We start from the raw sequence: 12,107 nt of genomic DNA on the forward strand, positions 1-12,107 counted from the left end.
AGTACTTTTATACTTTTACTTAAGTAAAAAGCTTGAGTCGATACTTCAACTTCTACAGGAGTTTTTTTAAACCCTAGTATCTGTACCTCTACTTCAGTAATGAATGTGAATACTTTTGACACCTCTGATATTTTCCCACTCTATCTGCTGGTGACAGTCGTTAATAGAGTTTCCCCCTAGTATTTTTCCGTAGTTTCCTAGCATCCTCCCCCCTTCTCCCCCCTTTGTATAATCACAAACACACAGTTCTTTGATTGTTCATTAGATAGAAGGAGTTGGTCATAGATATAGTTGATCTTAATCAGGTTTCTGTAATTCATGAAACTCTTGTATGAATGTATTTTCTTTGTTAACTTGTGCATTCGTGTGGTGGTGATCACTGGTATACATAGTCTACTGCTCAAACTTAAACCTATTGATGTCTTGCTATTAACCAAATACGACCCCTGCGGTTCCGAACAACTGTTAAATTGTGTATTATAAATAGAGATATTATATCTTGGGAGCCTATGTACATAATAAGTTATTAACTAAGCAGCTTTATTAAGATATTTATTAACAACAAGTATCATTTTATAATAATAGAACACCGCTGTTTATGAAGGTTTATGGTGTGTTTAAGGTGTGAATTGGTGCATGTTTAAATAATAAAGGATCACTAATAGAAATGTGACCTTTGTGGTGCTTTGCCCTCTTGGTCCATGATCACACTCACCGGTGGCTTGGTCACTCACGCCTTCCTCTGCCAGCGACACCAGTCTCTTGGAGCAGTCACTCTCCCCGTTTCCATTGTAGGCCACCAGCTTGACCTCAAACACTGCACCGGGTTCTGAAATAAACAATCCCAGTTTGATAGAATCGGCGCTCAAACAGTCTCGTTAGTTGGAACCAGATGTCAGTCATCAGGATAATCGCGCGTGCGTGTCTTACGTTAGAAGGCGGAAGAGTCGGTTTAACAGAACAACGGCAAATAAACTTAAAGGCCTTTTTTCTCCGCTGACGAGCAGGAGATGATCATGAGCATATGAGGAGATAATATGTTAATTTGAATCATTTCTGTCGGATGAATTGAACGTATTATACATATTTTACGTTGTTCATTCTGTCCGTCCCAGGGAGGATTGTCCTGTTTCTCTCTAAAGGTTTCTTCCCTTTATTCTCCCCATCAAAGGCCTTTTCATTGTTTGGGGAGTTTTTTCTGTGCTGATGTGATGGTTTCAGGACAGAGGATGTCACATGTGTACAGACTGTAAAGACCTCTGAGGCAAGTTTGCAATATTGTGCGATACAAAATAAAATTGAATGAATCATATAATCATGGCAAAAACTGACAGCACCCCCCTGCGAGGCTACAAGCCCGACAAAGTATCGCACACAAGTTAACGTTATATGCGTGTTGGTAAAATGTAACGGCTCATTTTAAGTGCCTCGTCAATCAGATTATATTTCTTTAAATGTGCCTGTTTGCAGGAGGCTTTATGGATGATCATCATCCAATGAGAATAATAATCTCAACTCAAGAGTATTTAGATGAAAACAAGCCCAAAGAATCAAATTGATACGATTGGATAGGATATATGCTTATGTATCATATGTATGTGCAGATGAGTATATAGCACTAGGAGTTCTACTATATGTGAGTGAATGTGCACAGGACGTCATCGGGGCTAAACAGGTTTTTGTAATCTCGGAGAAGTCTCTCCTTGTAAAACGTTAATCTAACTCGTGTTTTTCAACCTTTTTTGTGTCAAGGCACACTTAAGACAAAGAAAAAATCTCACGCCACACCAACAACCGGAAATGGTATAAAAATCAATCCCAAACATCAGCATGAGCATAATATACTCTTAAGAAATCAGGGAAACACGTGTTCTATTTGTTGTGTTTTATTAAACTTAACATCATCCTAATGCTAAGATGGCACAGGCTTTATGCCCAGGTATCTCTTAAGCCTGACTTATGCTTCTGCGTTTTCCCTTGCGTCGCTTTTCACACCTCCTTGCGTCCTTCGAGCCATTTTTTTAGGTCGAAAGCGACGCAAGCCACCAGGCTGTGATTGGTCCGCTAACTACGTCCTTTACGGAGTCTCACATTTCCGCTTTCATAGCCCGATACCGCCGTTATTAAAAGGAAGAATGAATCAGTTCATCCGGTTTGCCGGTCGAGAGGAACAAGGTGTGGAGGAAAATACGGGACAAATGTGTCCGCGATGAAAAGCAGCAGTGTGGATGCACGGAGCAATAAAGTCTATGATCAATAAATAAATAGACGTGACTCTCCAGGGCGTCTTCAACAAAACACGTTACTCTGCCTGTTGTTCTGGAGGTGAATCGCTCTGCAACACACGCAGAACCATGAATTGAAACAAGTGCGTCGACGCAACAACGCAGACGCAAACGCAGAAGCATGCGCCTTAAATCTCACTTTTTTAAATTGTCGCCTCAGCAAATCTGCCTATTAATTACGCTGCGTACCGCCACCCACAGGCAGAGGGGAGTATTGAGCCTTCATACCACCAACAGCGCGACGACACACACACACAAACACACAAGTTGGCTCTTTTTTTGATGAACTAATCCAGCAGCTCAGATGAACCTGCGCCGGAGCAGGTTCAAGTTTTTCAATGTGTTGCTATGGCGATTTAGACAAACCTGCTTTGGGGAACCGAAAAGCATGATCTACGTCTGAAAATTTTCCGGCTAACTCAGTTATCCACGTACGAGGAACAGGGCCCAGATCAGATCGGCAGCTTAATACAGAGACACTTTCACTGGATTTCATCTAGTGTACTTTAACAAATAAGATAAATACCTCGGTAGGAAAAGTTTTTGTGAAAAACAATGTCTTTGAATCTAATGAATGACAACTATTATGTTTTATGACAGTAAGTTGGGTAGAGATTCTGAGCAGTTCTTGACTTCCAGAACTAAACCGAAGCATACATATATATATATATATATTTATATATATATATATGTATATTGGAAAGATACGTGTGTTGTTGTGGTTGCACGCACCGCGTCGGAGGAGTACTATGGAAACCAGGGATCTTTAACCACTGTGTGTGCAGATTATCAGCTGTGCCATGGGAAAAGCTCCAATTTCACTTAAATGGTACCAGTGGGTTACAGTAAAGAGTGCAGTAATGGTCTTGTTAATTTCAGATTAAGTGTTCTGGGAAAGGAGTTTGTGGTGACAAGATGGAGAAATATTTGAAAAGGAAAATGCAGACTATTCATTCCATCAGAAACTGTGCATGAGCTGTGTCCCTGCTGAGCTTCTTCATTGGCTGATGAGCCTTTCAGTTAATTTACTGTAACCTGTTACTGTTATCTTAAACAATAAGGTAAGACTTTGATTGTATACCATCAATGTTAATGTTAGGGAAGTGTTTGAAAATGTTTCAGCTATTTACAGCCAGCCTGAGAGAAAGCCTGTCTGGGACACACACACACACACACACACTCACCCAGCTTGGAGATGGTGTGGGCATTGATGTGGAATGGCAGCTGGATGGGGCTTTGGAAGTCGGCATGGGGGACCCTGCGGTAAGACAGCCTGAAGCCCTCGGCCTTGCCGGCCTTACTGGGGAGCTCCCACAGGACCTGCATGGCGCTGGAGTTCAGCACTTTGGTGAAGAAGATGGGCGGGGTCGGCACTGCACAGAAAACGGAGGCAAAGGGAGACAAGCTGATATGGAGGTTGTGACAGCTGAAGAGTGTGTTCCTTTTCTTTCTCTTAAAAGAATGTCTAAGTGTAAATGACTAAAGTCAGAAACAACAAAGACTAACTGCGTTATACATATAAGAAACATATAAGAAAACCCTTATTTAGCCTAAAAGTTTTTAACAATGGACATTGGACCAACCCACAGCCAGCTCCATATCTTTTAAACTCATAAAAATCAGACCCCATGTTTTAACCAATACGCCAGAACTGTTGTAATGTATATAACCGAATGTTGTTGTTGGTTCTTGATTCCTGAGCATAGTCAGTAGTGGACTGTGAATGCTCGGGGAACCTCTGTATCACAACTTCTGTTTTTGTCAGGGTTTGTTTCCTGTTTTATTTTGTAGTTTCCTGCCTCTTGTGTCCCCGATTAACTCCACTTCCTGCCTTGTCCTGTCATCCCCTGTGATTGTCTGCCGTGTCTGATTGTTTCCTCCTGTGTCCAATCACCTGCACCTCCCCAGTGTATTTAAGCCATGTGTGTCTCTTGTACCTTGTCGCGTCATTGAATGTCGCCGTGAATGCCCCCCCCGCACTTTGGATTAATAAAGTAGCTGTTTGCACCGAGTTGTGACAATTTTTTTTAATCAAAACCACCTTATTGTCTCAGCCTAACCCTTTTAACTAGGGCTGTCAATAGAAAATGTTTTAAATGTTTTTAATGTTTGTGTTTCTTCTAAACACTAAAGTTTTCACTTTAGAAAACATGTATCTTATACACTGTGGTTTTGTTAATGTTATTTTAAACCCAAAACTCCACACATTTGATCATCTTGGAGGCAGAATTCCACCTGGTGGAACATGTTGAGCTAGCGACGCTTCCTGTTGTCCTCGTGCACTTTCTCCCCACATTTAGCCAGGACGTTTTCAAACCACGGTCTTTTAGGGACACAGTGGTGGTCCTCTGCAGACTACAGTACAGGGTAATGTTAGATGTTGAGCTGGAAGTAGCATAGCAGCTAGCTTAGCATAGCAGAGCTTTAAGTGGTCCGTTTGCCACTCACCCCCCTTCTGTTTGACACGTGGAGTAATTCCTCTGCACAACAAAAGTACAGGAACAAAACAACATATCCCTCAACAAGGAACCTATTGAGGGATAGCACTTTTATTTGACTGAACGTACTATTTACACATGGAAGCTGCTTATCAATTGGATTGCATCTCTGGTTACCCTGGTAACTCTGGTGATCACCGGTGACTCAAAAATGTACTTAGCATCTTGGGATATTTTAGTGTGCTTTGTGTTTATGGTCTATTGTTTTCAACGTGTCGTTTCCAGATTGTCTAATTGATATTCTCTTTTGGCTTATGAACAAGGTGATTCACAGTGATGTAGAGGTAGATTAACAACATAAGCAAGAGACGGAGTGAGAAGGAATATGGTCCTACCGCCCCCCAGCGTTGTGGTCACCACGGTGTTGGACTGCCTGCTGGCTCCCAGGGGAGAGTAGGCCTTCAGGTACAGGGAGTAGGTGGTGGCTGCCTCCAGGTTGGTCACATCATGTTGGAAGGAATCTTTACTGATGGCCTCCTGCAGCTCCAGACTGTCAGGCTCTGAATCCCCCCACACACACACAGACATTGAGTTATTGATACAACTAAACATTTAGCAATTCTATTACAGATGTGTCTTCCTTGCAGGTGCTTGCTGCGTGTGCGCTGAAACTTACCTCCTATTTTGCGGATGTGCAGGACATATCCGATGATGCTGTCGGTGACGGGGGCCAGCGGCTGACTCCATGTGATTTGCAGGGTAATGGTGGACAGCGCATTGGCCACCAGGCCCTGGGGGGCAGCTGGCAGGTCTGTAGCCTGGGCCACGGCTAGACGGGCGCTGGCTTGATTTGTACCAGCGCTGTTTTCTGCGATGCACTGGTAGATGGCCTCGTCCTCTGAGCTGATACGAGTCACAGCCAGAGTGCTGCACGGAAACACAGAGCTAATTCACTGATACCCGGACACCACACACAAGTTCGATCCCCGGCTCCACTCCGCGTGTCAATATGTTCTCACCCCTGTAGTGGTGACTACAGTGTGTGAAGTGACTGGTGGACAGGTGTCACTGTGTGTGGTAGCTCCTATCATCAAGGCATAAATGGGGGTTAATGGGTGAGTGATTACATGTAGGCATAAAGAGCTTTGGGTGGGCAGGCGACCATAAAAGAGAAATTGAAGTACACTCCATAGTAACAATACCCAAATCACATTTGAATCATTTTTAATTCAATTTATTTCATATAGTCCACAAATGAACACTTTCAGAAGCATTTATGAAAGTTCAGCTTTAATCAGGTAATTTACAGATAACTATGTTCTTTTTACTTAGTTTTTTGGGATAAATGACTAAATGTTGGTGATACATAATGTCAAATTGATTCTTTAAGTGGGCCTCTGTTCAAAGTATTTAAGTGGTGTTAGCGTTCAGCCACATTACAAACATCTCTTCTCTTAACATGATTCATATCAAACTGTGTTTCTGTTTATCCCCATGAAACTGGTCTAAAGTATTGTGGTAAAAACCAAATACCTAATAGTTGGTAGGATTTTATGGGGGTTGTTGGTCTAACTGGCTCACCCAGCCCCATGTGCTACACGTTAAAGGATTACGCTATGGCTGTGTGAATGTCTCATGTCATCCCCATCCTCACTTTGTGTACATATTACCATGACATGACCCACCTGTTGTTGTTGGTCAGCTTCACGTTGTGTCCAGGCATCAGAACCTTGCCATTCTTCAGCCAGATGAGGTGAGGCTCGGGGACCCCCTGGGCCACACAAGTGAACACAGCGCTGCCCCCTACTGGTTTGGACACAGACTGCGGCCACTGCAGAAACTCAGGAGGAGCTGAGAAGCAGGGAAGTAAGACATTAGATACAAGAATCACAGAATAACACACCCAGGTTCCCTGTTAACCCTTTTTCTACTGTCAAGCCTTACGTCAAGCTCTATTCAGGAAAAAAATGTATTGTGTGAATTATATCAATTACACATATCACTGTAAAACTTTGTAAAATCTAGCAAGCGACTTTACATAAATCGAGTATTTTAATGAATACGTTTGAGAGCACTAGACCTATAAAATAGATATACGAAATCCAGATGGATGGATGGATAATAATGCTTCCATAAAACTAACGTTAACCAAAAAAAACGATCAAGGGAAAACGTATGAATATGATACATTGAAGGTTACATAAAGAGACAACGTCATTCGTCAATAGATTGTGCTTTCACTTCAATCCAATTCATTTTATTTTGTATAGCCCAAAATCGCAATTTACAAATTTGCCTCAAAGGGCTTTAGTCTGTACACATACGACTTGATATGTTAATTTTGGGGGTGTCTCTGCAAACGCCAGATGATAGTTAGGTCCCTTTTATTGCACACACACACACTGCCGGCTGACCCCAGGCCAAGTCCTTGTCCGTCTCAATGCTGGCTTGACTGCTCCTCCTAACAGCCAGCTCAATACTAGAGGCACAATAGATATGCATATGCTGGGGTATGGGCACTATAGCCCCTCCCACTTCAGCCCACGCTGAGCATCCCATTGATCTTTTGACCTCAACAGCCTTCTTGACCCCGCACCCCAACCATCCATCCATGAGCAAAGGGTTAGAGGGGTATGACCATTTCAATAGGGAGCCATTCATCACTGCAGTCACAGCTCTGCGCTAACCTGAGTTAAAGGGAACCCAAGAAGGAGATCGCAGAAATGATACTTCTGGTGTGTGTTTGCGGTGTTGTATTATACCATCACAGGAATTACACCTAGTGGGGTACAGACATGGTACTGTAGTTCATAAATCCTTTCACTTCAGCTTTCCTTCATGCTTGCAGGGACGGACAAGGCCAGAAGGCCTGTCGCTGTGGGACGACGGTTCAGTTTCAGGAAACACAACTATTTGGTCTGAGTAAAAACAGTCATGGTTTGCATTTCAATGCTGATGTTAATTTGTTTTTAGCATAATCATACACAATGATGTGTTTCCTTCCTTTGCACTGTCCATTTGCACTGGGATGGAGGGTGGGGTCAGCTGTTCCAATATAATGTTAGAACGTGTCAAGCATCCTCAGCTCGTTCATCAGTCGATCCGTACGCTGTATTGATCGGTGATTGTGTTGACCTTGAGGCTAACCTCTTTCTGTTGGTTTGGTTTGGGGTTTTATTTGAATGGGGGAGTTGGAGCGGGGGCATACATCTGTCCACTTCTTGGAAAAGCTGGGAACATATAAATTTGATGTATGCTCCATGTGTGAGCCATGACGTTGTTAAAGTGTTTTAATGTATAATACTTTCAAAGGACCCTAACTGGAAACACTTCCAATAGCAATTATGTAACAACTTTATTTAGGATTCTCAGAAACAGTCAAGAGATTCATAGAATAAAGAGTATATTCACAGTGAAATCAGTAAGACTGGCCATTAGAATGCAATGTAATATTATATTTTAATATTAAAATATTTTGGGATTATGTGAATATGTCAAAAGTGCATTGAGGTCACACTGGGATCTGCATGACAACAGATCTGCAGGTCACCTCGTCTGCAAAACGAATGTAGAAAAAGGAGGAGGAAGGAGACAGGAGGGGCGTATTCAACACACCACGTCTGTCCTTTGTGTCTCCCTCTCCGGGGGGGACACCCTGGTTGCCATGACCCCTCTACCGGGATGTCATTCATCTTCCTGCTCCCCCTAATTTACCCAGAGACCACACCTCCTTTCTCCATCCACCTCCCTATCTGTCCATACTCCAACCGTCCTCACACACATACACCCTGAGTCCTGTGCAGGTCAGAGGTCACAGGTCAACAATTCCCTTGGCCCCCCTCCTGCATCGACCATCTAGCTTTCCTCCACTTTTGGTCTTTGTTGGTTGCCTTCTTTGTCCCTTCATTGTGACCGTGACCGCAAACACACGCACGCGCACACAGACGGACCTCTGCTAACCTTCACACTACAAACCGCAGCCCGGCTCACTGGTTCCCACCGAACTCAACTTGAGCTGAATGAGGACAACCATCCCCCTCCTGGAGTCCTCTCAGCGGCTCTGCACAGTCAAGCTGTTTGACTTTTACATCTCTACCGAACAAACATGTTCATTGTTTTATTATGTCTAATGCACCGATGTTCATAAATTCCCTTTAAATCCTCAATAAATGAAACATATAAATTTGTGAATGTAAAGAAAAGATTTGTAGAGATGTCTGCACAGATTACAGGACTCTTTGTACTATTTGGGTATGTTTCAACATACACAAAAGCTGTGTCAAGTAATGTTTTAATCCATTTGAGCTACCAGATGAGATGTATTATTACAGTCTGCAGTCTCATTTGTCATGATATACAACTAGGTTATTTGAACAGCATTTCCTGAAATGGTGTTGCTAAGGTTAAGATTCATCATGTTATTATAGCTGGGCAGTGTCCGCTTTATTGTCATTTCTGATGCAGAGCTAAAGAATGAGGACATTTCCATTTCTAACCCGCTGTGTGTGTGTGTGTGTGTGGTGGGGGGGGGTCATGCCTCAAACTGTTTTCTCTCCAGCCCAAAAACGCTGCAAATTGATCAATAAATGAATGAACATATTTGAGATATTCCACTGCTCCTCTACGTTAGAGGCTCTGCCGATCCCTGTGAGAGAGTGACCGGCTCTTGATTGATCTGCTCAGAGAGGTCGATGAAAGAACGCAAAGCTGAATTATCATCTCTTGTTTATATTTCAGATAGACTATGTACTCCACAGTGTGATTCTAGCAGGCGTCTTAAAAAGGCGACATTGCGGTGAGCGATTTCAGTGTTGTGTGTTTAATCTAAAAACACGAGCTGCAGCTGAAGTCTGCTTTAGGATTGTAAAAGAGGAGCACCCACAACATTACACTTAACGCACAATTTACTCGTACTACTGACCTGTTTAACATATGTCTTACATAGCGCATTCATCTGAAGGACCTGTACAAAGTCTGAAGAAATAACACTCATGATGTATTATGTGATCTAGAGTGTTGACATCTGAGAGATAATGACATCTAATTGCTAGGGAAGGTCTAATAAACATGTCCTAACAGTGAAGTATGGAAGGTAGGCTGCTTTGGTGTTCGACCCATACGGATGCAACTGCTGCACAGATTTAAACCAGTCCCGCCTCCTGTGTTGTGGGCATTCTAATACTCTGGGAGTTGATAATTGAGCTGAACTCAGGACAGCTAATTAAGATACAGATAATTAAACCCAGCTAATTAAACCCAGCTAATGACATTGAGAATTAGAAGTGATGGCAAGAACACATTATGTACAGCCCCCCGCCGCCTCCTCGCAAAACACACACACACACACACACACACACACACACACACACACACACACACACACACACACACACACACACACACACACACACACACACACACACACACACACACACACACACACAGATTTCCCCACAATGCAGCTGGCCAATGCTCCCAGCCTCCACCCCCTCTACACTGCCCAGGTCAAAGGTGAGAAAGAACGTGCTCTGCGGCTGACCCTTGCCTCTTCTCCCCTCACCACCACCCACAATTAATATGGTCAAGTGCAAAAAGCTAATCAAACAAAGTCTGAGACATTAGCATGTTTTCTGGACCTATATTTCTCAGAACAGTGAACAACATGACAATTTTGAAGACAAATATCCTGTATGCGGGCGCTAATATCTAGAAACGGTAATGAACCCTCTCTGGAGCCCGCTGGTTAACCCTAGTGTTAGTTTATCAGGAAACATTTATTGCCATAATATGTCAGGCATAGAAGGAATTTGACTTGGCGAAGCGATTTTGTCTGAAGAAATACGTAAATATGTTCCTGGCGGTACGAAGGCTGGATTTGTTACAGCATTTGGAATTTAGAGAAACTAAACAGGGAAACTGTGACTCGGATTTCTGAAACGCTGGCTACAGCTCTTTCTGTCCTGATCACAGAGAAATGAGAACTTCCTGTACATGTCATAGCAAAGAAGAGTATCTCTAAAGCTGTTGGTCTGTTCTTGGTGTCTATAGTTCGTCAATACACAATCAATGGTCAGTGAGGATGGCCGGTGAGCGGAACTACTCAGTCAGTAGAGAATTAAGAGCTTTGAGCTCAAGAACACTTCACCAGTATATCTGTGAATGGCCTCACCTTGTACAACGAGTCGTCCGAGGGCAGTACGCCTCATTCTGGTGCCGGGCCGATTGGCAGCACACACATACACTCCAGAGTGCTGCAGGGAAACATCTGAGATCATCAGGTTCCCGGTCCCCAGAACCTGAATACCCTCCACCCCAATGGAGCGTCCGTCTGGTGGACACACAGAGAGAGAGAGAGAGACACATAGAGATATCCTAAAACGTTCTCCTCCATACAAGAAAATGGTCTATTAGAAATATCCAGTGGTACCTAATCTGCTCCAGGAAACAATAGGGCTTGGGTTTCCAGTGGCAATGCACTCCAAGATGGCCGTCTGATGGATGGTGATGGTCAGATTCTGGGGTCCCGACAGGATGAAGGGCTCCTTGTACGTTCTGGAAGCTCCACCTGAGAGGATGACAGAAAGCAAAAAGTGATTTGATGAAAAGGCCTTCATTTGGGGATAAAAGTCATTTGTGTTTCAGGCGATGACTGATGCAGGAACATCTTAAATTGTAACGGCAAAGAAATTGGACGTATAGTACAGTGATGACACATTCCTGTTAATTGGGCGGAATAACATAATTAGAGCCAGAGGAAATAGAATTCCTAACCCATGTTCTAGAACTACATACATTATCTATGCTACATGTTGGTCCACCTACCAGTGATGTTGAGCACGGCCTCGTGACTGAAGCGAGTGTTGGCGGGGTTGGTGGCAACACAGCGGAAAACCCCTGCATCCACCTGCCTCACACCTGTCACCTGGAGAATACCCATTGGCAGGAGAGTGTATCTGGACAGGGAGGAGAGGTACAGTATGTGTGCAGGTAAGAAAACGTTTGTATACGCAGTATTCCTGTACATGAAGCCATGGAAATATGTTTCATTTATGTTGGCATGAAGCAAGATCAGAAGTAGCACACAAGGGTCAGTATTAGACACTTGAGCTATTGGCGGAGTATGAACATTGAGAAAAGGTTAATGGGTCAAACAGACACTTTTTTTCTCCCGGCTTTTCATGTCCTGGCCATCTTAAACCAAATCAACTTCTCTAACAGTAGTTTTATTTTAATGTATGAATTAGAATTTTTTCTAACAATTCATTTCTTTTTGATAAATCACAGATTTTCCCTTAGCGGTATTTACATTCTGTACATATGCAAACTCCTCTGTCCCAGAACCCTCTCCTTGACACACAAAAAACTCCCCCAGAAACCCTTTAAC

At 43.2% G+C, this 12,107-nt stretch overlaps 1 protein-coding gene across 1 annotated transcript in view; it reads right to left on the reverse strand.

Moving 5' to 3' along the window:
* The window catches only part of LOC120826901 (immunoglobulin superfamily DCC subclass member 3), a 28,533-nt gene that overhangs the window by 8,191 nt on the left and 8,235 nt on the right, over nt 1-12,107 (reverse strand). The window contains exons 4-11 of the mRNA XM_078081260.1: nt 11,546-11,676; nt 11,151-11,288; nt 10,893-11,051; nt 6,409-6,574; nt 5,400-5,650; nt 5,119-5,283; nt 3,470-3,658; nt 716-829 (exon numbers count right to left, since the gene is read on the reverse strand). Of these exons, the coding sequence (XP_077937386.1) occupies nt 716-829; nt 3,470-3,658; nt 5,119-5,283; nt 5,400-5,650; nt 6,409-6,574; nt 10,893-11,051; nt 11,151-11,288; nt 11,546-11,676 (1,313 nt within the window). The remainder of the gene's footprint in view (nt 1-715; nt 830-3,469; nt 3,659-5,118; nt 5,284-5,399; nt 5,651-6,408; nt 6,575-10,892; nt 11,052-11,150; nt 11,289-11,545; nt 11,677-12,107) is intronic.

This window comes from Gasterosteus aculeatus, chromosome 10, assembly GCF_964276395.1.
Source record: "Gasterosteus aculeatus chromosome 10, fGasAcu3.hap1.1, whole genome shotgun sequence".
Taxonomy (NCBI): Eukaryota; Metazoa; Chordata; class Actinopteri; order Perciformes; family Gasterosteidae; genus Gasterosteus; species Gasterosteus aculeatus.